The sequence below is a fragment of the Pelodiscus sinensis genome, chromosome 6, assembly GCF_052426305.1.
Source record: "Pelodiscus sinensis isolate ZL-2025 chromosome 6, ASM5242630v1, whole genome shotgun sequence".
Taxonomy (NCBI): domain Eukaryota; kingdom Metazoa; phylum Chordata; order Testudines; family Trionychidae; genus Pelodiscus; species Pelodiscus sinensis.
The window spans coordinates 131,942,784-131,969,552 of NC_143057.1; the positions used below are offsets into that span (position 1 = coordinate 131,942,784).

At 69.8% G+C, this 26,769-nt stretch overlaps 1 protein-coding gene across 4 annotated transcripts in view; it reads left to right on the top strand.

Annotated features, from left to right (window-relative positions):
* Positions 1-15,328: 15,328 nt before the first annotated feature.
* Positions 15,329-26,769, top strand: part of TPM2 (tropomyosin 2) — a 43,295-nt gene continuing 31,854 nt past the window's right edge. For 2 of the 4 annotated variants that reach the window (XM_089779525.1, XM_089779526.1), the window contains exons 1-2: positions 15,331-15,522; positions 17,027-17,152. In XM_089779525.1, the coding sequence (XP_089635651.1) occupies positions 15,409-15,522; positions 17,027-17,152 (240 nt within the window). In that variant the 5' untranslated portion in view covers positions 15,331-15,408. Of the gene's footprint in view, positions 15,523-17,026; positions 17,153-26,769 lie in introns of all 4 variants that reach the window. The other 2 variants (XM_089779527.1, XM_089779524.1) reach the window with 2 other exon arrangements.

Below are 26,769 nucleotides of genomic sequence, written 5' to 3' on the forward strand. Positions count from 1 at the left end.
TGTGTCCTGGCTTCATCAGCTTTCGAAATTGCCACTGCACGTTGCGAGGATGTTTTCAAGAACTATCCAAGATCTCTCTCCTGCGTGGTAGCAGCTAGCAGACCTCGTCTTGCATGCAGGCTTCACCGGACCTGCTCATTCGAACCCTGGAAGCTCAACTGCGGCAGCTTTGATCTCTGCAGCGTCGCCGTACCTGTAGGGACTTGCCTGAGGCTTGCCCACGGGCACTGCGGCCGCTGGCCACCCCGGCCACTCCCGCAAAGATGTCTCCTTTCCAACCACCTGTAACGTCATCTGAAGGCTGCTCTCGGTTCCCCTCAGGCGTCTTGTCTCAAGACTAAACCTGCCCCGTTTTTGTCGCCTTTCCTCACCGATCCCTCGTGCCGCTCGTCGTTCTCCACTGGGCTCTGCAGTGTGTCCCGGCTGCCCTGCAATGCAGTGCCCAGCACTGGAGATAGCACTCCAAGCCGGGTAGAGCGGGCTTGGTCCCTCTCTTGGCTCACCTCTACCATGCCCATTGGAGTCCCTGTTCTGGATTAGCCGTTTGCAACAGCGTCGCATTGCTGGCTCCTATTCGATTTGTGATCCACGCGAACCCCCACATCCTCTTCCCAGCTGGTCCCCACGTTCTAATCCGGCTCCCTCCCAGCGTGGTGTCACTGGCGACTCTGCCAGTCTCCACGACACTCATGGGGACACTGCCCAGCCCCAGGACCCACCTGTTTGACAGCTGCCGGAGGTGGGTTTGCAGCCTGTTGTGCACCCAGGGTGTGTCTAGACTACAGGGTTTTGTCAACAAAAGTGGGCTTTTGTCGCTAAAACTACCTGCGTCCACACTGCCTTTGAGTTACGTCGACATAACTCAGCAGTTTTGTCAACGTATGTAAACCCCTTTCTACGAGGAATAACGCCTTTTGTGGACAGAGTTCTGTGGCCAGCAGGCGCTATTGCATCTACACTGCCCTTTGCGTCCACACTGTCATGTCGACAAAGCGGCTTGCTGTGCCACAGGACTGGGTGTGTCTAGATGCTCTTTGTCGACAGTATCTGTCACCAAAACGTCTGTCGACAAAAACCCTGTCGTCTAGATGTCCCCCACAGTGCAGCAATTCCCCACGCCCATGTCCCCACCTGACTTGTGAGACTGTGCAAAGCCTTATTCCAATCCAGACCCTCCCCCGTAACAGCGCTGCACTCCCCTGGAGCCCATCACCCTGCCGCCGGGGCATGGCGCGCTCCGTTGGCCGTCCCGGGAACGTCTCCGGGTGCCACTTGGCCCCAGTGCCAGCTGTGCCATTATACGCAGAGAGAGGGGCCTGAGGGGGGTCGGCCTGCCTGCTCCCCTCCCCCGCAGAGAGAGGGGCCTGAGGGGATCCTGCTCCCCTCCCCCACAGAGAGAGGGGCCTGAGGGGATCCTGCTCCCCTCCCCCGCAGAGAGAGGGGCATGAGGGGATCCTGCTCCCCTCCCCCGCAGAGAGAGGGGCCTGAGGGGATCCTGCTCCCCTCCCCCGCAGAGAGAGGGGCCTGAGGGGATCCTGCTCCCCTCCCCCGCAGAGAGAGGGGCCTGAGGGGATCCTGCTCCCGTCCCCCACAGAGAGGAGGGGCCTGAGGGTGGCCCACCGCTGCCCCCCATGCACCTGCCAGCGCTGGCCGGGGCTCTGTGTGGGGCGACTCATTTCCGCAGCCCTCTCCGGGGTCCCCCACTTGGCCCTGCCTCCCAGGCGGGTGTGCAAACCCGGGCTGCCTGGCCGAGGTCACAAGGAGCGGGGGGCCGTGTGCGCCCCAAGAGCAGGCAGAGCCGGCTGGGCATGAGGCAGAGAGGGAGAGCACCAGGAGGGGCAGGGAGCAGCCCGCCTGCCTGGCAGCCTCCCACCCCAACCGGGAGAGCTGGGACTGGGGAGGAGGTGCCCGCCCTGCCCCCCCCCCAGCCCTGGGGCCAGGCCCCCTGGCCTCCGCCTTCCCCGCGCCCGTCCCAGGCTCCCGCTGGCAGGAGAACGGGCTGGGCTCTGGCTCTGCAGCCCCGCCCCGCCCCGCCCGTGCAGCTCTGGCACACGCTTCTGCCTGCGTGTTGAATGTCAAAGCGCCGGGCCCTTGTTTTCCAGCTACCCTGCCCCTCCCGGGCCCCTCTCGGCGGGGGCAGGCGGGCCCCTCTCGGGCCCCTCTCGGCGGGGGCAGGCGGGCCCCTCTCGGGCCCCTCTCGGCGGGGGCAGGCGGGCCCCTCTCGGCGGGGGCAGGCGGGCCCCTCTCGGGCCCCCCTCTCGGCGGGGGCAGGAGCAGACGGGCCCCTCTCGGCGGGGGCAGGCGGGCCCCTCTCGGGCCCCTCTCGGCGGGGGCAGGCGAGCCCCTCCCGGGCCCCTCTCGGCGGGGGCAGGCGGGCCCCTCTCGGGCCCCTCTTGGCGGGGGCAGGAGCAGACGGGCCCCTCTCGGCGGGGGCAGGCGGGCCCCTCTCGGGCCCCTCTCGGCGGGGGCAGGAGCAGACGGGCCCCTCTCGGCGGGGGCAGGCGGGCCCCTCCCAGGCCCCTCTCGGCGGGGGCAGGTGAGCCCCTCTCGGGCCCCTCTTGGCAGGGGCAGGTGAGCCCCTCTCAGGCCCCTCTCTCGGCGGGGGCAGGGGCAGGCGAGCCCCTCTCGGGCCCCTCTCTCTGCGGGGGCGGGGGCAGACAGGCCCCTCTCAGGCCCCTCTCTCTGCGGGGGCAGGGGCAGGCGAGCCCCTCTCGGGCCCCTCTCTCTGCGGGGGCGGGGGCAGACAGGCCCCTCTCGGGCCCCTCTCTCTGCGGGGGCAGGGGCAGACAGGCCCCTCTCGGGCCCCTCTCTCTGCGGGGGCGGGGGCAGACAGGCCCCTCTCGGGCCCCTCTCTCTGCGGGGGCAGGGGCAGACAGGCCCCTCTCGGGCCCCTCTCTCTGCGGGGGCAGGGGCAGACAGGCCCCTCTCGGGCCCCTCTCTCTGCAGGGGCGGGGGCAGACAGGCCCCTCTCAGGCCCCTCTCTCTGCGGGGGCGGGGGCAGGCGAGCCCCTCTCAGGCCCCTCTCTCTGCGGGGGCGGGGGCAGACAGGCCCCTCTCAGGCCCCTCTCTCTGCGGGGGCGGGGGCAGGCGAGCCCCTCTCGGGCCCCTCTCTCTGCGGGGGCAGGGGCAGACAGGCCCCTCTCGGGCCCCCTCTCTGCGGGGGCGGGGGCAGACAGGCCCCTCTCGGGCCCCTCTCTCTGCGGGGGCGGGGGCAGACAGGCCCCTCTCGGGCCCCTCTCTCTGCGGGGGCAGGGGCAGACAGGCCCCTCTCGGGCCCCTCTCTCTGCGGGAACAGGTGGGCCCCCCTCGGGCCCCTCCCCAAACTCTGGCCCGTGGTGAGGCTCCGGACGAGCTGGCAGCTCTGGGCCGCCACGCTGCGTGAGGGCCGCCCACGTGGCCGGCGAGGGGCCCGGAATGTGGGGCCAGAGCTGCCCTGGCTGCCTGCGCTGATCTCACACCTAGAAATAGCGCCCGGGCCAACCTGAGCGCCAGCAGCTGCAGGGAAAGGGCAGCGCGGCCCCGCACCTGTTCCCACCCTGTCACTGGGGACCGAGGGATCAGGAGGCAGGAAGCGCCCGACCAGACGCACCCCCCATGGCTCTGGCCTGTCAGGCCCTGCTGCTGCGGGAGGGGGTGGGCACTGGCAGCCGCTGGATGGGAGGGGCGGTGTGGGGGGGGTTGGAAAGGGAGACATTCCCCCACGGAGGGGCAGGGAGAGGCAGTGCGAGGCGAGGGGGGGGGGTTGGAGGGGGGGCATTCCCATGGGGGGCAAGAGGGAGGGAGTGCGAGGTGAGGGGGGCTTGGAGGGGGGGCATTCCCGTGGGGGGCAAGGGGGAGGGAGTGCGAGGCAGGGTGGGGGAGGTTTGGAGGGGGGGCATTCCCGTGGGGGGCAAGGGGAAGGAGTGCCAGGCAGGGTGGGGGGGACTTGGGGGGGCTTGGAGGGGGGGCATTCCCGTGGGGGGCAAGGGGGAGGGAGTGCCAGGCAGGGTGGGGGGGACTTGGGGGGGCTTGGAGGGGGGGCATTCCCGTGGGGGGCAAGGGGGAGGGAGTGCCAGGCAGGGTGGGGGGGACTTGGGGGGGCTTGGAGGGGGGGCATTCCCGTGGGGGGCAAGGGGGAGGGAGTAAGGCAGGGCAGCCAGTGCCTGCAGAGTGGTCAGCTGGGCTGCAGCTCCTGAGCTGAGCCATGGCCCCTGGAGGGAGGTGAGGGAGGCAGCTCTGGCCTTGGGCGTGAGAGCAGGGGCTGGACCCTGCGCCCTGGGGAGGCTGCAGGGAAGCCAGCTGCTGCTGGGCCCCCTCTGTGATGCAGGGACCAACTACTCCAGCCCAGGGCAGGCTGTGGGAGGGGCCTCTCTTGGCCACGCCTCCACCTGGGGTGGGAGGGGCCTCTCTTGGCCACGCCTCCACCTGGGGCAGCTGCAAATACAGCAGAGGCCAGCGGCAAGGTGGGCACTGCGCAGCCAGAGCCCGGAGCAGGCATGATCCCTCCTGCCACTACTCCTTCCTCCGGTCACCTCCCCCCCTCCCCCCCGGTCACCTCCCCCTTCCCCCCCCGTCACCTCCCCCCACTTCCCCCCCGGTCACTGCCCCCCACTTCCCCTTGGGGACCTCCCCCTTCCCCCCGTCACCTCCCCCTTCCCCCCCAGTCACTGCCCCCCACTTCCTCTTGGTCACCTCCCCCTTCCCCCCCGGTCACTGCCCCCCACTTCCTCTTGGTCACCTCCCCCTTCCCCCCCGGTCACTGCCCCCCACTTCCTCTTGGTCACCTCCCCCTTCCCCCCCGGTCACTGCCCCCCACTTCCCCTTGGTCACCTCCCCCTTCCCCCCCGGTCACTGCCCCCCACTTCCTCTTGGTCACCTCCCCCTTCCCCCCCGGTCACTGCCCCCCACTTCCTCTTGGTCACCTCCCCCTTCCCCCCCGGTCACTGCCCCCCACTTCCCCCCGGTCACTGCCCCCCACTTCCCCTTGGTCACCTCCCCCTTCCCCCCGGTCACTGCCCCCCACTTCCCCTTGGTCACCTCCCCCTTCCCCCCCCGGTCACCTCCCCCTTCCCCCCGGTCACTGCCCCCCACTTCCCCTTGGTCACCTCCCCCTTCCCCCCCGGTCACTGCCCCCCACTTCCTCTTGGTCACCTCCCCCTTCCCCCCGGTCACTGCCCCTCACTTCCCCTTGGTGACCTCCCCCTTCCCCCCCGGTCACTGCCCCCCACTTCCCCTTGGTCACCTCCCCCTTCCCCCCGGTCACTGCCCCCCACTTCCCCTTGGTCACCTCCCCGGTCACTGCCCCCCACTTCCCCTTGGTCACCACCCCCCACTTCCCCTTGGTCACCGCCCCCTTCCCCCCCACGGTCATTGCCCCCCACTTCCTCTTGGTCATCTCCCCCTTCCCCCCCGGTCACTGCCCCCCACTTCCCCTTGGTCACCTCCCCGGTCACCGCCCCCCACTTCCCCTTGGTCACCGCCCCCCACTTCCCCTTGGTCACCGCCCCCTTTCCCCCAGTCACCGCCCCCCACTTCCCCTTGTTCACCGCCCCTCACTTCCCCTGGGTGACCTTCCCCCTTCCCCCCACTTCCTCTTGGTCATCTCCCCCTTCCTCCCGGTCACCCCTCCCACTTCTCCTTGATCACCACCCCCCACTTCCCCCTTTCCGGAAATGCTTTTAACAGAAAAGTTTTCCGTTAAAAGCATTTTCGGAACAGAGCGTCTAGATCGGCAGGACGCCTTTCTGCAAAAGCACTTCTTGTGGAAAAGCGTCCGTGGCCAATCTAGACGCAGTTTTGCGCAAAAAAGCCCCGATTGCCATTTTCGCGATTGGGGCTTTTTTGGGGAAAACAAATCTGAGCTGTCTACACTGGCCCTTTTGCGCAAAAGTTTTGTGCAAAAGGGACTTTTGCCCGAACGGGAGCAGCATGGCATTTCCGCAAAAAGCACCGATTTCTTACAGTAGGAAGTCAGAGCTTTTGCAGAAATTCAAGTGGCCAGTGTAGACGGCTGGCAAGTTTTTCCGGAAAAGTGTCTGATTTTCCGGAAAAACTGGCCAGTCTAGACACAGCCTATATCTACTGGATCCCCCTTGTCTGCATGTTTGTTACCCTTAGACTTCTTTGAAGGGGTTATGTCTACACTAGCCCCCTAGTTCGAACTAGGGTGGGAATGTAGGCAACCGGAGTTGCAAATGAAGCCCGGGATTTGAATTTCCCGGGCTTCATTTGCATCTCGCTGGGCGCCGCCATTTTTAAATGTCCGCTAGTTTGGACTCCGTGCCGCACGGCTACACGCGGCACGGAGTAGGTAGTTCGGATTAGGCTCTCTAATCCGAACTAACAGTACACCTCGTTCCACAAGAAGTAACGGTAGTTCGGATTAGAGGGCCTAATCCGAACAACCTACTCCGTGCCACGTGTAGCCGCGGGCATGGAGTTCGGACTAAGGGGGATTTAAAAATGGCTGCGCCTGGTAAGATGCAAATGAAGCCCGGGAAATTCAAATCCCGGGCTTCATTTGCAACTCCGGTTGCCTACATTAACCACCCTAGTTCGAACTAGGGGGGTAGTGTAGACAGACCCTTACAGGGGCTGGGGTCCTGTGCATACGGGGCGGGAGGAGGAGGGGCGGGGTCCCGTGCGTACGGGGCGGGAGGGGGGGTGGGGTCCCGTGCGTACGGGACGGGAGGAGAGGCGGGGTCCCATGCGGAACAGCAGGGGGGGCGGGGCAGGGGTTGGCCTCCCCGCTTCAGGGTGGGCAGACCTGTGTAGCCTGGTGCCTTCAGAGGAGGCCAGGAGACAGTAGCTCTGCCCTGCAGCCATCCCCAGGCCCAGGCAGCAGGAGCTAGAGCCGCCCAGGGGCAGAGCCATCCCCCCTCCGTGGTCTGGGCAAGAGCTGGCTGGGGAGGCGTCGGAGCCTGTGGGCAGGACAGGGACACGGTGGGGATGTGCCAGCCAGAGAGGGGCAGGCAGGGGCGGCTGACCCCAGGCCCAGCACAGCCTGGCAATGAAGGGGGGTCACTGCTGTGAGTGGCACTAGGCCCAGGCCCCCGTTACCCCCCCAAAGCACAGGGCCTTGCCCCGACCCACTAGTGAGGGGACAGCAGCTCTGCCTAAGATGGGCTCAGGTTCAGGAGCCTTTGCAGTGAAGACGGATGCGAGATTCACTGAGCTCCTCTGCATGGACCTTGTCTGCCCAGTGTGTGTCTTCAGCCCCTCCCCACGGCTCAGCGCCCCACGGCTCAACCCCCTCCCCACGGCTCAGCGCCCCACGGCTCAGCCCCCTCCCCATGGCTCAGTGCCCCATGGCTCAACCCCCTCCCCACGGCTCAGCGCCCCACGGTTCAGCCCCTCCCCATGGCTCAGCGCCCCACGGTTCAGCCCCCTCCCCATGGCTCAGCGCCCCACGGCTCAGCCCCCTCCCCATGGCTCAGCGCCCCACGGTTCAGCCCCTCCCCACGGCTCAGCGCCCCACGGTTCAGCCCCTCCCCATGGCTCAGCGCCCCACGGCTCAACCCCCTCCCTATGGCTCAGCGCCCCACGGTTCAGCCCCCTCCCCATGTCTCAGCGCCCCACGGTTCAGCCCCCTCCCCATGGCTCAGTGCCCCACGGCTCAGCCCCCTCCCCATGTCTCAGCGCCCCACGGCTCAGCCCCCTCCCCACGGCTCAGCGCCCCACAGATCAGCGCCCCACGGTTCAGCCCCCTCCCCAGAGCTCAGTGTTCCACGGCTCAACCCCCTCCCCATGGCTCAGTGCCCCATGGCTCAGCGCCCCACGGTTCAGCCCCCTCCCCATGGCTCAGTGCCCCACAGTTCATCCCCCTCCCCATGGCTCAACTCCCTCCCCATGGCTCAGCGCCCCACGGTTCAGCCCCCTCCCCATGGCTCAGTGCCCCACAGTTCATCCCCCTCCCCATGGCTCAGCGCCCCACGGCTCAACCCCCTCCCCATGGCTCAGTGCCCCACAGTTCAGCCCCCCTCCCCATGGCTCAGCGCCCCATGGCTCAACCCCCTTCCCATGGCTCAGTGCCCCACAGTTCATCCCCCTCCCCATGGCTCAGCGCCCCATGGCTCAACCCCCTTCCCATGGCTCAGTGCCCCACAGTTCAGCCCCCTCCCCATGGCTCAGCGCCCCACGGCTCAACCCCCTCCCCATGGCTCAGTGCCCCACAGTTCAGCCCCCCTCCCCATGGCTCAGCGCCCCATGGCTCAACCCCCTTCCCATGGCTCAGTGCCCCACAGTTCATCCCCCTCCCCATGGCTCAACCCCCTTCCCATGGCTCAGTGCCCCACAGTTCAGCCCCCTCCCCAGAGCTCAGTGTTCCACAGCTCAACCCCCTTCCCATGGCTCAGAGCCCCACAGGTCAGCGCCCCTCCCCATGGCTCAGCGCCCCACGGCTCAACCCCCTCCCCATGGCTCAGCGCCCCACAGATCAGCACCCCACGGTTCAGCCCCCTCCCCAGAGCTCAGCGCTCCACGGCTCAGCGCCCCATGGCTCAACCTCCTTCCCATGGCTTAGTGCCCCACGGTTCAGCCCCCCTCTCCACAATGGTTCACCCCCCTCCCCATGGCTCAACCCCCTTCCCATGGCTCAGTGCCCCAGAGCTCAGCTCCCCACGGTTCAGCCCGCTCTCCATGTCTCAGCGCCCCACGGTTCAGCCCCTTCCTCACGGCTCAGCGCCACACAGCTCAGTGCCCCACGTCTCAGACCCCCACGGCTCAGCTCCCCACGGTTCAGCCCCCTCCCCATGGCTCAGCGCCCCACAGGTCAGCGCCCCACGGTTCAGCCCCTTCCTCACAGCTCAGCGCCACACAGCTCAGTGCCCCACGTCTCAGACCCCCACAGCTCAGTGCCCCACAGTTCAGCCCCCTCCCCATGGCTCAGCGCCCCACGGTTCAGCCCCTTCCTCACGGCTCAGCGCCCCACGGCTGAGACCCCCACGGCTCAGCGCCCCACAGCTCAGTGCCCCACGGCTCAGACCCCCACGGCTCAGTGCCCCACAGTTCAGCCCCCTCCCCACAACTCAGCGCCACACAGCTCAGAGCCCCACGGCTGAGACCCCCACGGCTCAGCGCCCTGTGATTCAGCCCCTTCCTCACGGCTCAGTGCCCCACAGCTCAGTGCCCCACGGCTGAGACCCCCCACAGCTCAGCACCACACGGTTCAGCCCCTTCCTCACAGCTCAGACCCCCACAGCTCAGCACCACACGGTTCAGCCCCTTCCTCACAACTCAGCGCCACACAGCTCAGTGCCCCACAGCTCAGACCCCCACAGCTCAGACCCCCACGGCTCAGACCCCCACTGCTCAGCCCCCTCCCCACAGCTCAGACCCCCACGGCTCAGCGCCCCACAGCTCAGACCCCCACGGCTCAGTGCCCCACAGCTCAGACCCCCACGGCTCAGACCCCCACTGCTCAGCCCCCTCCCCACAGCTCAGACCCCCACGGCTCAGTGCCCCACGGCTGAGACCCCCACGGCTCAGTGCCCCACAGCTCAGACCCCCACGGCTCAGACCCCCACTGCTCAGCCCCCTCCCCACAGCTCAGACTCCCACGGCTCAGTGCCCCACGGCTGAGACCCCCACGGCTCAGCGCCCCACAGCTCAGACCCCCACGGCTCAGTGCCCCACAGTTCAGCCCCTCTCCACAGCTCAGCGCCCCACAGCTCAGACCCCTCCCCACGGCTCAGTGCCCCACGGCTCAGACCCCCACAGCTCTGCTCCTGGTGCAATTGAAAGCATTTTGCTGCCAGTTGTTCTCCAGCCCCTTGGGGGTCCCGTGCAGCTGCAGGGTTCCCAGCCCCCGCCTGGGGTTTGCACCAGATGCCTCTGGCCTCCCCGGGGCCCGCCAGGCACGTGTCCTGTGGGGTGCACGTTTAAGCCGCTGCGGCCCTTGGAAACGTTCCAGGCCGCGCCCAGGCCTCTCCTGCTGGTCGCGGCTCCTTTGGATTCTGCTTCCTGTGCCTTGGGAAATGGGGATCAGTGTGATTCAGTGGGGTGGGCACCTCTCTGGGGTGCAGTGGGGGCGGGGAACTCGGGCAGTGCAGCGAAGGTGGGGAGTCTCTCGGGGGTGCAGTGGGGGCGGGGAACTCGGGCAGTGCAGCGAAGGTGGGGAGTCTCTCGGGGGTGCAGTGGGGGCAGGAGTCTCTCGGGGTGCAGTGGGGTGGGGGGGGTCTCTGGAATGTTGGGATCTCTCTGGGGCTCCAGTGAGGGGCAGGGTTCCTGGTGCGGGGGTGCAGTGGGGGCAGGGGTCTCTCTGGGGGGTGCAGTGGGAGTGGAGGGTCTCTCGGGGGTGCAGTGGGGGCAGGGGTCTCTCTGGGGATGCAGTGGGGTGGGGGGGGTCTCTGGAATGTTGGGATCTCTCTGGGGCTCCAGTGAGGGGCAGGGTTCCTGGTGCGGGGGTGCAGTGGGGGCAGGGGTCTCTCTGGGGGGTGCAGTGCAGTGGGGGTGGTCTCTCGGGGGCACAGTGGGGGCAGGGGTCTCTTGGGGGTGCAGTGGGGGCGGGGGGCTCTCGGGGGCTCCCGTGAGGGGCAGGGTTCCTGGTGTGAAGCCACAGTGAGGGCGGGGGTCTCTCGGGGTTGCAGTGGGACCGGGGGTTTCTCTGGGGATTCAGTGAGGGTGGGGGGGTCTCTCGGGGGTGCAGTGGGGGCGGGGGTTTCTCTGGGTGTGCGGTGGGGGCGGGGGTCTCTCGGGGGTGTGCAGTAGGGGCGGGGGTCTCTCGGGGGTGTGCAGTCGGGGCGGGAGTTTCTCGGGGGCGCAGCGGGGGTGGGGGTCTCTCTGGGTGTGCAGCGGGGGTGTGGGTCTCTCGGGGGTGTGCAGCGGGACCGGGGGTCTCTCGGGGGTGCAGTGGGGGCGGGGGTCTCTCGGGGAGGCAGCGGGGGCGGGGGTCTCTCGGGGGTGAGCAGCGGGGGCGGGGGTCTCTCGGGGGCGCAGTGGGACCGGGGGTCTCTCGGGGGTGCAGTGGGGGCGGGGGTCTCTCGGAGGCGCAGTGGGACCGGGGGTCTCTCTGGGGCGCAGTGGGGCCGGGGGTTTCTCTGGGTGTGCAGCGGGGGTCTCTCGGGGGTGCAGTGGGGCCGGGGGTCTCTCTGGGTGCGCAGTGGGGCCGGGGGTCTCTCTGGGGCGCAGTGGGACCGGGGGTCTCTCTGGGGCGCAGTGGGGCCGGGGGTCTCTCGGGGGCGCAGTGGGACCAGGGGTCTCTCTGGGGCGCAGTGGGGCCGGGGGTTTCTCTGGGTGTGCAGTGGGGCCGGGGGTCTCTCTGGGTGTGCAGTGGGGGCAGGGGTCTCTCGGGGGTGCAGTGGGGGCGGGGGTCTCTCGGGGGCGCAGTGGGGGCGGGGGTCTCTCGGGGGCGCAGTGGGGCCGGGGGTTTCTCTGGGTGTGCAGTGGGGGCGGGGGTCTCTCGGGGGCACAGTGGGGCGGGAGTCTCTCGGGGGCGCAGTAGGACCGGGGGTCTCTCTGGGGCGCAGTGGGGGCCGGGGGTCTCTCTGGGGCACAGTGGGACCGGGGGTCTCTCTGGGGCGCAGTGGGGGCGGGGGTCTCTCTGGGGCGCAGCGGGGGCGGGGGTCTTTCGGGGGCGCAGCGGGGGCGGGGGTCTCTCGGGGGCGCAGCGGGGGCCGGGGGTCTCTCGGGGGCGCAGTGGGGGCCGGGGGTCTCTCTGGGGCGCAGTGGGCCCGGGGCTCTCTCGGGGGCGCAGCGGGGTGGGGGTCTCTCTGGGGCACAGTGGGCCCGGGGCTCTCTCGGGGGCGCAGCGGGGCGGGGGTCTCTCGGGGGCGCAGCGGGGGCCGGGGGTCTCTCGGGGGCGCAGTGGGGGCCGGGGGTCTCTCGGGGGCGCAGCGGGACCGGGGGTCTCTCGGGGGCGCAGTGGGGCCGGGGGTCTCTCGGGGGCGCAGTGGGCCCGGGGCTCTCTCGGGGCCCAGCGGGGTGGGGGTCTCTCTGGGTGTGCAGCGGGGGCGGGGGTCTCTCGGGGGCGCAGCGGGGGCCGGGGGTCTCTCGGGGGCGCAGCGGGGGCGGGGGTCTCTTGGGGGCGCAGTGGGACCGGGGGTCTCTCGGGGGCGCAGCGGGGGCCGGGGGTCTCTCGGGGGCGCAGCGGGGGCCGGGGGTCTCTCGGGGGCGCAGCGGGACCGGGGGTCTCTCGGGGGCGCAGTGGGGGCCGGGGGTCTCTCGGGGGCGCAGTGGGCCCGGGGCTCTCTCGGGGGCGCAGCGGGGTGGGGGTCTCTCTGGGTGTGCAGCGGGGGCGGGGGTCTCTCGGGGGCGCAGCGGGGGCGGGGGTCTCTCGGGGGCGCAGTGGGACCGGGGGTCTCTCGGGGGTGCAGCGGGGGCCGGGGGTCTCTCGGGGGCGCAGCGGGACCGGGGGTCTCTCGGGGGCGCAGTGGGGGCCGGGGGTCTCTCTGGGGCGCAGTGGGCCCGGGGCTCTCTCGGGGGCGCAGCGGGGTGGGGGTCTCTCTGGGTGTGCAGCGGGGGCGGGGGTCTCTCGGGGGCACAGCGGGGGCGGGGGTCTCTCGGGGGCGCAGCGGGGGCCGGGGGTCTCTCGGGGGCGCAGTGGGCCGGGGGTCTCTCGGGGGCGCAGCGGGGGCGGGGGTCTCTCGGGGTGTGCAGCGGGGGCGGGGGTCTCTCGGGGGCGCAGTGGGACCGGGGGTCTCTCGGGGGCGTGGCGGGGGTCTCTCGGGGGCGTGGCGGGGGTCTCTCGGGGGCGGAACGGGGCCGGGGGTCTCTCTGGGGCGGAGCGGGGCCGGGGGTCTCTCGGGGGTGCGGCGGGGACGGGGGTCTCTCGGGGGCGCGGCGGGGACGGGGGTCTCTCTGGGTGTGCGGCGGGGGCGGGGGTCTCTCGGGGGCGCGGCGGGGCCGGGGGTCTCTCGGGGTGTGCGGCGGGGGCGGGGGTCTCTCGGGGTGTGCAGCGGGGGCGGGGGTCTCTCGGGGGCGCAGCGGGGCCGGGGGTCTCTCTGGGTGTGCAGCTGGGGCGGGGGTCTCTCTGGGTGTGCAGCGGGGGCCGGGGGTCTCTCGGGGGCGCGGCGGGACCGGGGGTCTCTCGGGGGCGCAGTGGGGGCCGGGGGTCTCTCTGGGGCGCAGTGGGCCCGGGGCTCTCTTGGGGGCGCAGCGGGGTGGGGGGTCTCTCTGGGTGTGCAGCGGGGGCGGGGGTCTCTCGGGGGCACAGCGGGGGCGGGGGTCTCTCGGGGGCGCAGCGGGGGCCGGGGGTCTCTCGGGGTGTGCAGCGGGGGCGGGGGTCTCTCGGGGGCGCAGTGGGACCGGGGGTCTCTCGGGGGCGCAGCGGGGGCGGGGGTCTCTCGGGGTGTGCAGCGGGGGCGGGGGTCTCTCGGGGGCGCAGCGGGACCGGGGGTCTCTCGGGGGCGCAGTGGGGGCCGGGGGTCTCTCTGGGGCGCAGTGGGCCCGGGGCTCTCTCGGGGGCGCAGCGGGGTGGGGGTCTCTCTGGGTGTGCAGCGGGGGCGGGGGTCTCTCGGGGGCACAGCGGGGGCGGGGGTCTCTCGGGGGCGCAGCGGGGGCCGGGGGTCTCTCGGGGGCGCAGTGGGCCGGGGGTCTCTCGGGGGCGCAGCGGGGGCGGGGGTCTCTCGGGGTGTGCAGCGGGGGCGGGGGTCTCTCGGGGGCGCAGTGGGACCGGGGGTCTCTCGGGGGCGTGGCGGGGGTCTCTCGGGGGGCGTGGCGGGGGTCTCTCGGGGGCGGAACGGGGCCGGGGGTCTCTCTGGGGCGGAGCGGGGACAGGGGTCTCTCTGGGTGTGCGGCGGGGGCGGGGGTCTCTCGGGGGCACGGCGGGGCCGGGGGTCTCTCGGGGTGTGCGGCGGGGGCGGGGGTCTCTCGGGGTGTGCAGCGGGGGCGGGGGTCTCTCGGGGGCGCAGCGGGGCCGGGGGTCTCTCTGGGTGTGCAGCTGGGGCGGGGGTCTCTCTGGGTGTGCAGCGGGGGCCGGGGGTCTCTCGGGGGCGCGGCGGGACCGGGGGTCTCTCGGGGGCGCAGTGGGGGCCGGGGGTCTCTCTGGGGCGCAGTGGGCCCGGGGCTCTCTTGGGGGCGCAGCGGGGTGGGGGGTCTCTCTGGGTGTGCAGCGGGGGCGGGGGTCTCTCGGGGGCGCAGCGGGGGCGGGGGTCTCTCGGGGGCGCAGCGGGGGCCGGGGGTCTCTCGGGGTGTGCAGCGGGGGCGGGGGTCTCTCGGGGGCGCAGTGGGACCGGGGGTCTCTCGGGGGCGCAGCGGGGGCGGGGGTCTCTCGGGGTGTGCAGCGGGGGCGGGGGTCTCTCGGGGGCGCAGTGGGACCGGGGGTCTGTCGGGGGCGTGGCGGGGGTCTCTCGGGGGCGGAACGGGGCCGGGGGTCTCTCTGGGGCGGAGCGGGGCCGGGGGTGTCTCGGGTGTGCGGCGGGGGCGGGGGTCTCTCGGGGTGTGCAGCGGGGGCGGGGGTCTCTCGGGGGCGCGGCGGGGACCGGGGGGTCTCTCGGGGGCGCAGCGGGGCCGGGGGTCTCTCGGGGGCGCGGCGGGGGCGGGGGTCTCTCTGGGTGTGCGGCGGGGGCGGGGGTCTCTCTGGGGCGCGGCGGGGGCGGGGGTCTCTCGGGGTGTGCGGCGTGGCCGGGGGTCTCTCTGGGGGCGCGGCGGGGCCGGGGGTCTCTCGGGGGCGCGGCGGGGCCGGGGGTCTCTCTGGGTGTGCGGCGGGGCCGGGGGTCTCTCGGGGGCGCAGTGGGGCCGGGGGTCTCTCTGGGTGTGCGGCGGGGCCGGGGGTCTCTCTGGGGGCGCGGCGGGGCCGGGGGTCTCTCTGGGTGTGCAGCGGGGCCGGGGGTCTCTCTGGGGGCGCGGCGGGGCCGGGGGTCTCTCTGGGTGTGCGGCGGGGCCGGGGGTCTCTCTGGGGGCGCGGTGGGGCCGGGGGTCTCTCGGGGGCGCAGTGGGGCCGGGGGTCTCTCTGGGGGCGCAGCGGGGGCCGGGGGTCTCTCGGGGGCGCAGCGGGGGCCGGGGGTCTCTCTGGGTGTGCAGCGGGGGCCGGGGGTCTCTCGGGGGCGCAGCGGGGCCGGGGGTCTCTCGGGGGCGCAGCGGGGGCCGGGGGTCTCTCTGGGTGTGCAGCGGGGGCCGGGGGTCTCTCGGGGGCGCAGCGGGGCCGGGGGTCTCTCTGGGCTCCGGGGAGGGGCCGGGGGTCTCTCTGGGCTCCGGGGAGGGGCAGGGTTCCCGGCGCGGGGGCGCGGGGCGGGGTCTCCGGTTCCGGGTCCCCGGGGTCGGAGCCCGGCCGGGTGCTGCCGCTGTCCCGCCCCTCCCGGCTGGGCTCGCGAGCCAGTCCCTAAAAGGTGCTCGGCGGCCGCCGGGGGAGGGTCCGGGCCCCGCGGCTCCTCCCGCCCCCTCCGCGGCTTTTAGGAGCGACCGCGGCGCCGGGGCCCCAGAGCTCGCTCAGCCCCGCTCCAGCCGCTCCAGCCCCGCTCCCGAGCCGCCCGGTCTCCGCCCCGCGCCGCAGCCATGGACGCCATCAAGAAGAAGATGCAGATGCTGAAGCTGGACAAGGAGAACGCGATCGACCGCGCCGAGCAGGCCGAGGTGGACAAGAAGCAGGCGGAGGATCGCTGCAAGCAGGTGGGGCGGGCCGCGAGCCCCCAGTTCCCCTCCGAGCCCCCAGTGCCCCCTCGGAGTCCCCCTAAGTCCTCAGGCAGCGCCCCCAGGACCCCTGTGCCCCCTCGGAGTCCCCCCAGGAGTCCCCCTAAGTCCTCAGGCAGCGCCCCCAGGACCCCTGTGCCCCCTCGGAGTCCCCCCAGGAGTCCCCCTAAGTCCTCAGGCAGCGCCCCCAGGACCCCTGTGCCCCCTCGGAGTCCCCCCAGGAGTGCCCCCCAAGTCCTCAGGCAGCGCCCCCAGGACCCCTGTGCCCCCTCGGAATCCCCCCAGGAGTGCCCCCCAAGTCCTCAGGCAGCGCCCCCAGGACCCCTGTGCCCCCTCGGAGTCCCCCCAGGAGTCCCCCTAAGTCCTCAGGCAGTGACCCCAGGACCCCTGTGCCCCCTCGGAGTCCCCCCAGGAGTCCCCCCAAGTCCTCAGGCAGCGACCCCAGGACCCCTGTGCCCCCTTGGAGCACCCCCAAATCCCCAGACAGTGACCCCAGGACCCCTGTGACCCCTCGGAGTACCCTCCAGGAGCAACCCCAAGTCCCCAGACAGTGACCCCAGGACCCCTGTGCCCCCTTGGAGTCCCCCCAGGAGCAACCCCAAGTCCCCAGGCAGCCCCCCGTCCCCACCCCCCCTCCCCTCCAAGTCCCCCCAGACAATGTTCTCTTTGCCTCTCTGGGCAGCTCCTCGTCCCAGCCCCCCAAAGTGCCCATGTGGCCCCTTCAGCAGCATCTGGGCAGCATCACCATTCCCCTGAGGAGCATTCCCCCCTGGGTACCACTCCCCTGCAACCTGCCCGAGTGCCCAGGCGGCCCCCTGCACCGTGTCCCAGGAAGTCTTCTCAACACTCCCCCAAACACCCAGACAGCTCCTCCAGGGGGCACCCCAAGTTCCCAGCAGCCACCCTGCTCAGCACCCCCTGCTGGGCTTAACGCTGCACTGTATCCCCATCCAGGACAGATTAGGCAAGGGGCCAGCACCCCATCCCTCAGAGCACTTTCCCCATAGCCCCTCATTGATAGGCAAGGACCCAGGGGGCTACTGCATGGAACCCCAGGTACCGTGCCAGTCCCACTTGGAGATGGACTCGTGGGGGGACCCAATGCAAATGAGCATCCTGGTCCCCTGCACACCCAGGCACTGGGGTAAGAACCATCCAGCAGCTCGAGCCCTTGGGATGGAGCCAGAACCTCAGGGTGAGCCTGGGGCTCTCCCCCCCACACGGTGTCTGCCCGGGCCTGGGGAGAGGCTGTCCTGGGCTCCCGCCTCCCTGCTCCCTGGAGGGCCAAGGAGTCGTTCCTGGGAGCCCCTGTCTCTGGGGACCCTGCCCAGCACTGTCCCGCTGGCCTCAGGTCCCCGCGCTCAGTGTCGGGGCCAGCGGCTCTGCCCAGCCCCCAGCCTGGCATGGCCGTTCCTGTGCCAAGCATGCGACTGGGGCCCCTTTGGCCAGGGCTCCCCTAACCCTGCTCTGATCCCCTTCCCAGCTGGAGGAGGAGCAGCAGGCCCTGCAGAAGAAGCTGAAGGGGACGGAGGATGAGGTGGACAAATACTCTGAGTCGGTCAAAGAGGCCCAGGAGAAGCTGGAGCAGGCGGAGAAGAAGGCAGCAGATGTAAGTATGGCCTCCTGGTGGCCCCAATCCCCGGCAGCCAGGGAATCACCTGGGGGGGGGGGGGCAGACGTACGTATGGCCTCCTGGCGGCCCCAATCCCCGGCAGCCAGGGAATCACCTGGGGGGGGGGGGCAGACGTACGTATGGCCTCCTGGCGGCCCCAATCCCCGGCAGCCAGGGAATCACCTGGGGGGGGGGGGGGCAGACGTACGTATGGCCTCCTGGCGGCCCCAATCCCCGGCAGCCAGGGAATCACCTGGGGGGGGGGGGCAGAGGTACGTATGGCCTCCTGGTGGCCCCAATCCCCGGCAGCCAGGGAATCACCTGGGGGGGGGGGCAGAGGTACGTATGGCCTCCTGGTGGCCCCAATCCCCGGCAGCCAGGGAATCACCTGGGGGGGGGGGGCAGACGTACGTATGGCCTCCTGGCGGCCCCAATCCCCGGCAGCCAGGGAATCACCTGGGGGGGGGGGCAGACGTACGTATGGCCTCCTGGTGGCCCCAATCCCCGGCAGCCAGGGAATCACCTGGGGGGGGGGGGCAGACGTACGTATGGCCTCCTGGTGGCCCCAATCCCCGGCAGCCAGGGAATCACCTGGGGGGGGGGGCAGACGTACGTATGGCCTCCTGGCGGCCCCAATCCCTGGCAGCCAGGGAATCACCTGGGGGGGGGGCAGACGTACGTATGGCCTCCTGGCGGCCCCAATCCCCGGCAGCCAGGGAATCACCTGGGAGGGGGGGGGCAGACGTACGTATGGCCTCCTGGCGGCCCCAATCCCTGGCAGCCAGAGAATCACCTGGGGGGGGGGGGGCAGACGTACGTATGGCCTCCTGGCGGCCCCAATCCCCGGCAGCCAGGGAATCACCTGGGAGGGGGGGGGGGCAGACGTACGTATGGCCTCCTGGCGGCCCCAATCCCCGGCAGCCAGGGAATCACCTGGGAGGGGGGGGGGGCAGACGTACGTATGGCCTCCTGGCGGCCCCAATCCCCGGCAGCCAGGGAATCACCTGGGGGGGGGGGGGCAGACGTATGTATGGCCTCCTGGCAGCCCCAATCCCCGGCAGCCAGGGAATCACCTGGGAGGGGGGGGGGCAGACGTACGTATGGCCTCCTGGGAGCCCCAATCCCCGGCAGCCAGGGAATCACCTGGGGGAGGGGGGGCAGACGTACGTATGGCCTCCTGGTGGCCCCAATCCCTGGCAGCCAGGGAATCACCTGGGGGGGGGGGGCAGACGTACGTATGGCCTCCTGGTGGCCCCAATCCCTGGCAGCCAGGGAATCACCTGGGGGGGGGGGCAGACGTACGTATGGCCTCCTGGCGGCCCCAATCCCTGGCAGCCAGGGAATCACCTGGGGGGGGGGGGGCAGACGTACGTATGGCCTCCTGGTGGCCCCAATCCCCGGCAGCCAGGGAATCACCTGGGGGGGGGGGCAGATGTAAGTATGGCCTCCTGGCGGCCCCAATCCCCGGCAGCCAGGGAATCACCTGGGGGGGGGGGGGGGCAGACGTACGTATGGCCTCCTGGCGGCCCCAATCCCTGGCAGCCAGGGAATCACCTGGGGGAGGGGGGGCAGACGTACGTATGGCCTCCTGGCGGCCCCAATCCCCGGCAGCCAGGGAATCACCTGGGGGGGGGGGCAGACGTACGTATGGCCTCCTGGCGGCCCCAATCCCCGGCAGCCAGGGAATCACCTGGGGGGGGGGGCAGATGTAAGTATGGCCTCCTGGCGGCCCCAATCCCCGGCAGCCAGGGAATCACCTGGGGGGGGGGGGGGGGGGCAGACGTACGTATGGCCTCCTGGCGGCCCCAATCCCTGGCAGCCAGGGAATCACCTGGGGGGGGGGGGCAGACGTACGTATGGCCTCCTGGCGGCCCCAATCCCTGGCAGCCAGGGAATCACCTGGGGGAGGGGGGGCAGACGTACGTATGGCCTCCTGGCGGCCCCAATCCCCGGCAGCCAGGGAATCACCTGGGGGGGGGGGCAGACGTACGTATGGCCTCCTGGCGGCCCCAATCCCTGGCAGCCAGGGAATCACCTGGGGGGGGGGGGCAGACGTACGTATGGCCTCCTGGCGGCCCCAATCCCTGGCAGCCAGGGAATCACCTGGGGGGGGGGGGGCAGACGTACGTATGGCCTCCTGGCGGCCCCAATCCCTGGCAGCCAGGGAATCACCTGGGGGGGGCAGACGTACGTATGGCCTCCTGGCGGCCCCAATCCCCGGCAGCCAGGGAATCACCTGGGGGGGGGGGGGCAGACGTACGTATGGCCTCCTGGCGGCCCCAATCCCTGGCAGCCAGGGAATCACCTGGGAGGGGGGGGGGCAGACGTACGTATGGCCTCCTGGCGGCCCCAATCCCTGGCAGCCAGGGAATCACCTGGGGGGGGGGGGCAGACGTACGTATGGCCTCCTGGCGGCCCCAATCCCCGGCAGCCAGGGAATCACCTGGGAGGGGGGGGGGGCAGACGTACGTATGGCCTCCTGGCGGCCCCAATCCCCGGCAGCCAGGGAATCACCTGGGGGAGGGGGGGCAGACGTACGTATGGCCTCCTGGTGGCCCCAATCCCTGGCAGCCAGGGAATCACCTGGGGGGGGGGGGGCAGACGTACGTATGGCCTCCTGGGAGCCCCAATCCCCGGCAGCCAGGGAATCACCTGGGGGGGGGGCAGTGGGAACCTCTCCTGGGTGAAGCATTTGAAATCCCATCGCCCACAGCACTTACACTGAGCTGCACTAAACCCTGTGGGGCCTGGCCCAGGAGTGGGGGTGCAGGCCGATGGCGCAAAAGGTGCAGTCTGGCAGGGGAGGTGGTGAGCACGGGTGCAGTCTGCCTGGGTGATGGGAGACGGGGTGCACAGTTTGGGGGTGCAGTCTGCTGGCAATGGGGGCTGGGGTACAGCTGGGGGTGCCGCTGCTGGCAATGGGGGCTGGGGTACAGCTGGGGGTGCTGCTGCTGGCAATGGGGGCAGGGGTACAGCTGGGAGTGCGTCGGCTGGCAGCAGGGGGCTGGGGTACAGCTGGGGGTGCTGCTGCTGGCAATGGAGGCAGGGGTACAGCTGGGAGTGCGTCGGCTGGCAGCAGGGGGGTAGGGTACAGCTGGGAGTGTGTCTGCTGGCAGCAGGGGGCTGGGGTACAGCTGGGGATGCGTCTGCTGGCAGCAGGGGGGTAGGGTACAGCTGGGAGTGTGTCTGCTGGCAGCAGGGGGGTAGGGTACAGCTGGGAGTGCGTCTGCTGGCAGCAGGGGGCTGGGGTACAGCTGGGAGTGTGTCTGCTGGCAGCAGGGGGCTGGGGTACAGCTGGGGATGCGTCTGCTGGCAGCAGGGGGCTGGGGTACAGCTGGGGATGCGTCTGCTGGCAGCAGGGGGCTGGGGTACAGCTGGGGATGCGTCTGCTGGCAGCAGGGGGGTAGGGTACAGCTGGGAGTGTGTCTGCTGGCAGCAGGGGGGTAGGGTACAGCTGGGAGTGCGTCTGCTGGCAGCAGGGGGCTGGGGTACAGCTGGGAGTGTGTCTGCTGGCAGCAGGGGGCTGGGGTACAGCTGGGGATGCGTCTGCTGGCAGCAGGGGGCTGGGGTACAGCTGGGGGTGCGTCTGCTGGCAGCAGGGGGCTGGGGTACAGCTGGGAGTGCGTCTGCTGGCAGCAGGGGGCTGGGGTACAGCTGGGGGTGCTGCTGCTGGCAATGGGGGCAGGGGTACAGCTGGGGGTGCGTCTGCTGGCAGCAGGGGGCTGGGGTACAGCTGGGAGTGCATCTGCTGGCAGCAGGGGGCTGGGGTACAGCTGGGAGTGCGTCTGCTGGCAGCAGGGGGCTGGGGTACAGCTGGGAGTGTGTCTGCTGGCATCAGGGGGGTAGGGTACAGCTGGGGATGAGTCTGCTGGCAGCAGGGGGGTAGGGTACAGCTGGGGGTGCGTCTGCTGGCAGCAGGGGCTGGGGTACAGCTGGGAGTGCGTCTGCTGGCAGCAGGGGGCTGGGGTACAGCTGGGGGTGCGTCTGCTGGCAGCAGGGGGCTGGGGTACAGCTGGGGGTGCGTCTGCTGGCAGCAGGGGGCTGGGGTACAGCTGGGGATGCGTCTGCTGGCAGCAGGGGGCTGGGGTACAGCTGGGGGTGCGTCTGCTGGCAGCGGGGGCTGGGGTACAGCTGGGGGTGCGTCCGCTGGCAGCGGGGGCTGGGGTACAGCTGGGGGTGCGTCCGCTGGCAGCAGGGGGCTGGGGTACAGCTGGGGGTGCGTCCGCTGGCAGCAGGGGGCTGGGGTACAGCTGGGGGTGCGTCCGCTGGCAGCAGGGGCTGGGGTACAGCTGGGGGTGCGTCCGCTGGCAGCAGGGGGCTGGGGTACAGCTGGGGGTGCGTCCGCTGGCAGCAGGGGGCTGGGGTACAGCTGGGGGTGCGTCCGCTGGCAGCAGGGGGCTGGGGTACAGCTGGGGGTGCGTCCGCTGGCAGCGGGGGCTGGGGTACAGCTGGGGGTGCGTCCGCTGGCAGCAGGGGGCTGGGGTACAGCTGGGGGTGGGTCTGCTGGCAGCAGGGGGGTAGGGTACAGCTGGGGGTGCGTCTGCTGGCAGCGGGGGGTAGGGTACAGCTGGGGGTGCGTCTGCTGGCAGCAGGGGGCTGGGGTACAGCTGGGGGTGCGTCCGCTGGCAGCAGGGGGCTGGGGTACAGCTGGGGATGCGTCCGCTGGCAGCGGGGGCTGGGGTACAGCTGGGGGTGCGTCCGCTGGCAGCAGGGGGCTGGGGTACAGCTGGGGGTGCGTCCGCTGGCAGCAGGGGGCTGGGGTACAGCTGGGGGTGCGTCCGCTGGCAGCGGGGGCTGGGGTACAGCTGGGGGTGCGTCCGCTGGCGGTGCGTCCGCTGGCAGCGGGGGCTGGGGTACAGCTGGGAGTGCGTCTGCTGGCAGCGGGGGCTGGGGTACAGCTGGGGGTGCGTCTGCTGGCAGCGGGGGCTGGGGTACAGCTGGGGGTGCGTCTGCTGGCAGCGGGGGCTGGGGTACAGCTGGGAGTGCGTCTGCTGGCAGCGGGGGCTGGGGTACAGCTGGGGGTGCGTCTGCTGGCAGCGGGGGCTGGGGTACAGCTGGGGGTGTGTCTGACAGATGTGGGGGGAAGGGCACAGTCAGGAGGGGGAGGGGCCCAGAGGTGGCTCTGACGGGGGCAGTGAGCTCTGGCTTGCGGGGGCGAGGGGCGCTCGGGGTTTGCTTTTGGAGAGAGGGTGCCACGTGCAGCGCTAGCTACGGGCCCCAGGCAGCGCTGCTGGTTCAGCAGCTGGGGCCCAGCTCCGTAGCAGGGACGCGACCATCCCGGGATGTGAGTTGGCCCTGCACCGCACCGTCCTGAGAGGCCTCCTTGACTGACCCACTGGTGCCTGCTGGGCCCAGCCCGGCTCGCCAGCCTCCCATGCAGCTGGGTCAGCAGGAGACGTTCCAGGGGCTTGTCTGGCTGCTGTGACAGAGCCCAGGCCAGCAGGGCACCATGGGCAGGCACAAGAAACCGAGGGCCAGGGAGGCCAGGATGGGAGGCAGGAGGGAGCTGGCTGGAAGGGCCAAGGTTGTAGCTGTGCTTGGGGAAAATCCTTTTCCTCCAGGAGCACTGGGGGCTAAGGGCTCCCTCCCGGTCCCTTGGCAGGACGGGGCCTGGAGCCGCTTTATGTCCCTCCTGAGAAAGCAAACCCTGCCTGAGTGAAGCCTTTGTGTCGGGGCAAGGCGCAGCGAGGAACAGCTGTGTGCCGTCCCCGGCCATGCTGGGCGTGGAGTGGGGTGCAGTAACCTGCTGTGCCACCCTGGGTATTTGACACCCTATAAATAAACCCTCCTTTTCATAGCCAGCCCTTCTTTGATGAAAACCAACTCCGACAGCCAGAGGAGACTCTAATGGGAGCCATCTGGAGCACAGCCAGCAGGGGAAGGGCCAAGCTTTTTAGGATCAAGAGCAAAAATTCAATCCCAGCTGGTGTGCAGAGCTAAATGGGGGAGATGTGTCAAATCTCCAAGGCAGCCACCAAGGACGGGGGAGTCTGGACAAGGACAAGGCTGTGGGTGTGTGGTATGTCCCCTCCCCCTGTCCTGAGTCAGCCAAAAGCTCTGGTTGAGTTCAGGCAGAAAGACCCTCTGACTCTCCCCTCCCAGAAACGTATTGATAGTCCAGGAGAGCCTCAGGCCAGGGGCTGGGCTCTGCAGAAACACACAAGGAGACAGTCCCTGCCCCAGACAGCTTACAATCCCCAAGCACAAGTGTCCTGCACCAGTGTTCCCTCCAATCTTTTCCATCTGTGCGTGGCTTTGTCCATCCATGTGCAGAATAAAATTGTGTCTGCACCATGGCACGTGCACCACCAGTGGAAACAAAAAAACCGGCTGCAGGTGCTCTCTTGGCAGCATTGGAATCAGTCCTGAGTGGCCACACAAGCACCCAGCTTACAGGGAGCCCTGCCCTGCAGGCATCCCAGTCACTTGACCCTGCCCCAACTGGCCGAGTGCTTCCAAGCCAGGCAGCGGTGCTAGTTCTGCGGGGCGCTGGCCTTGTGGCCCTGGGCTCAGCGAGCGCTCCAGGCTGTGACCTCCACCCTGTTCTCTGGCTGCTCTGGGCCGCCTGCTCTCTAGGTCTGGCCTCGGCTCCCTTCGTCGCGAGCCAAACCCTGATGGGAGCCCTGCCCCACGGGCAAACCCTGCAACCAGGCATCTGCGGCGAGGTGCAGCGTCTCCTGGCCTCTGCCTCCGCGCCTGACGCAGCTTCCTGCAGGGCCGGGGCGCTCCTGGGCCCACTGACGTCCGGGGGAGTTTGCCAGCCATTCCCACGAGCTGGGATTTCCCCCTGGTGGCCCTGGCAGGGGGCAGCTGGAGCCAGGCTGGGAAACCTGCCTGTGCAGGAGCGATGCCGGGGGCTGGCTCTCCCAGGGCCAGTGCTGGGCTGAGCTGGCCCCCGTGCACCGGAGTAGCTGACCTGGGCCCATCCGTCTCCAGCTGACAAAGATCTGACCTGCCCCAAAGCCTGGGAGCCGACATTAGACATGTTCAGACGGGAACTCGGTGCTCAGCGGCCGTCAGAAAAGCAACAAGAATGTTGGGAATCAGTGAAAAAGGGACAGAGAATGAGACCGAGGATACCTCACTGCCTCTGCATAAATTCATGGGACGCCACAGCTTAAACACTGCGCACAGACGTGGCTGCCTCCTCTCCAAAACGATCTCTTGGCATTGGAAAAGGGCAAGAAAAATGCTGAGGGGTTTGGAACGGGTCCCTTATGGGGAGAGATTAAAAAGACTTGGACTTGCAGCTTAGAAAAGAGGAGACTAAGGGGGGATATGACAGAGGTCTGTAAAATCATGAGTGGTGTGGAGAAAGTGAATAAGGAAACGTTATTTACTTATTCCCACAATACGGGAACTAGGGGTCACCAATTGAAATGAACAGGGAGCAGGTTTAAAACAAACCAAAGGACGTTTTTCTTCACTCAGCGCACAGTCAACCTGTGGAACTCCTCGCCAGAGGATGTGGTGAAGGCCAGGACTTGAACAGGGTTCAAAAAAGAGCTAGCTAGTTTCCTGGAGGGTAGGTCCACCCATGGCTGTTAGCCAGGCTGGGTAGGGATGGGTCCTGAGCCTGTGGTTGTCTGGAGGTGGGTGACAGGGGAGGGATCCCGTGAGGATTCCCTGGTGTGATCCCTCCCTCTGGGGCACCTGGCATTGGCCGATGTCAGCAGGCAGGACCCTGGGCTGGATGGGCCGTTGGTCTGACCCAGTCTGGCCGCTCTTACGAAGGGGAAGCATGTTACCCACGAGAGTCGCTAACCGTTGGGACAACTGGCCAAGGCTGGTGGCGGCTTCTCCACCCCTGGCAGTTTGTAAGTCAGGCCGGGGGGGGAGCTGCTGCCAGTCCAAGGGCTGCCCTCCTGCCTGGTCCCCCGGGGTGTGGCCTCGCAGATCGCAGGGGCCAGCTCTGGGAGTCTGTCGTCCATTGCTCTTCTGGCGAAGGAGGAGGGGCCTCGTGCGGCTGTAGTTAAGCCAGTGAAGAACCCTGGGTTGTAACAAGGATGGCGCCAGTGTGGCTGGCAGGGGGTAAGAGCAGGTTAAACGCCAAGCCCCGGCTCTCCAAGCCTGCAGCTAGGGACTCAGGCTTCCAGGGCTCATGCTATGGAGCTAAAACTAGCCATGGAGCCAGTCCCTGAGGCTGGGCTCCGAGCACCAGCCCTCTCTCCAGTTCCAGAGCCCGAACTCTGGGCCAGTCGGGAGCACTGACTCTGCTTCTCTTGGTGCTGTAGCACGAGCCCCAGCGGCTCTGGCAGGATGCTGAGCCGTGCTGCAGGGGCTGGGGTTTTGCAGTGTAGGTGCCACTGAGGTGCTAGCGCTGCTGCGGGGCAGGTTTGCATGTGGCCTGCCTGTGGTGTGGCCCAGTGCGGAGAGCCAGCGAGTGGGGGAGCTCCCAAGGCCAGGACTGGGCTGCAGATGGGTGGAGGTGGCAAGGGGATGGTGCTGGGGGATTTCAGAGGCTTGGATGGATGCGGAGTTTGCAGGGAGATGCTCTTGGAGGGGGCCAGGCCCTCGGGATGAGGCTCTGAGCTGGGACCACTGCTGGAATCGTGTGCTCCCCGCACTGGAGACCTGCTGGCAAAGCGGGGAGAGCTCCGAGAAGGGCAAGAGGCGGCTGGGGATCCTGTGCCGGATCTCTGTGTGAGCCCCAAGGGCTCTGTTCTGGGAGCCTGTGGGAGGAGCCCCATTCCCTGCTCCGAGGCTGCTCGTCCCAGGATCTCGCTGCATTGCCTCGTGCCCAGGCAGCACAGTGCTGGGAGCTGGTGGGGCAGACAACCATAGCTGCAGGGCACCTGGCAAAGGAGCAGACTAAACCTCTAGGCTGGGACTCCAGAGCTGCCACCCCTTGGAGCCTCCAGAGCCCAGTAGCTGCTGCATCCCTGTGAGGCTGGCAGGGCGAGCCAAGCTGTGTGGACGTGCACAGGCCTCTGCCCAGGACCGCTTAGCCAGGGAGGCAGCTGCTCTCTGTGGAAAAATCAGCAAACACATGAAACTAACCAGCCCCGCCCGGATCGGGCCCCCCACCTGCAGCCTGCCTGGAGACGGGAGTGCCTGCCCCTGCGACATGCTAATGGGCGCTAACGCGAGCCCCTTCCCGCACACCCCGCCAGGGTGTCAGCTTCCAGCCTGGCCCCAGCGCGTCAGGCTCCGCGATTCACAGTTTTTCGTATTCCCAACAGTGAGGCACGTCCAAGCTCAGTGTGGGGGTGCTGGGCAGCAGTCTCAGGAGCAGAACGTGCGGGGTGCCGGGCGTCTCCGGGGCCGTCAGTGGGGAGTGCGGGGTGCCTGGCGTCTCCGGGGCCGTCAGCGGGGCGTGCGGGGTGCCTGGCGTCACTGGGGCCGTCAGCGGGACGTGAGGGGGTGCCTGGCGTCTCCGGGGCCGTCAGTGGGGAGTGCGGGGTGCCTGGCGTCTCCGGGGCCGTCAGTGGGGCGTGCGGGGGGCCTGGCGTCTCCGGGGCCGTCAGCGGGGCGTGCGGGGGGCCTGGCGTCTCCGGGGCCGTCAGCGGGGCGTGCGGGGGGCCTGGCGTCTCCGGGGCCGTCAGCGGGGCGTGCGGGGGGCCTGGCATCTCCGGGGCCGTCAGCAGGACGTGCAGGGTGCCTGGCGTCTCCGG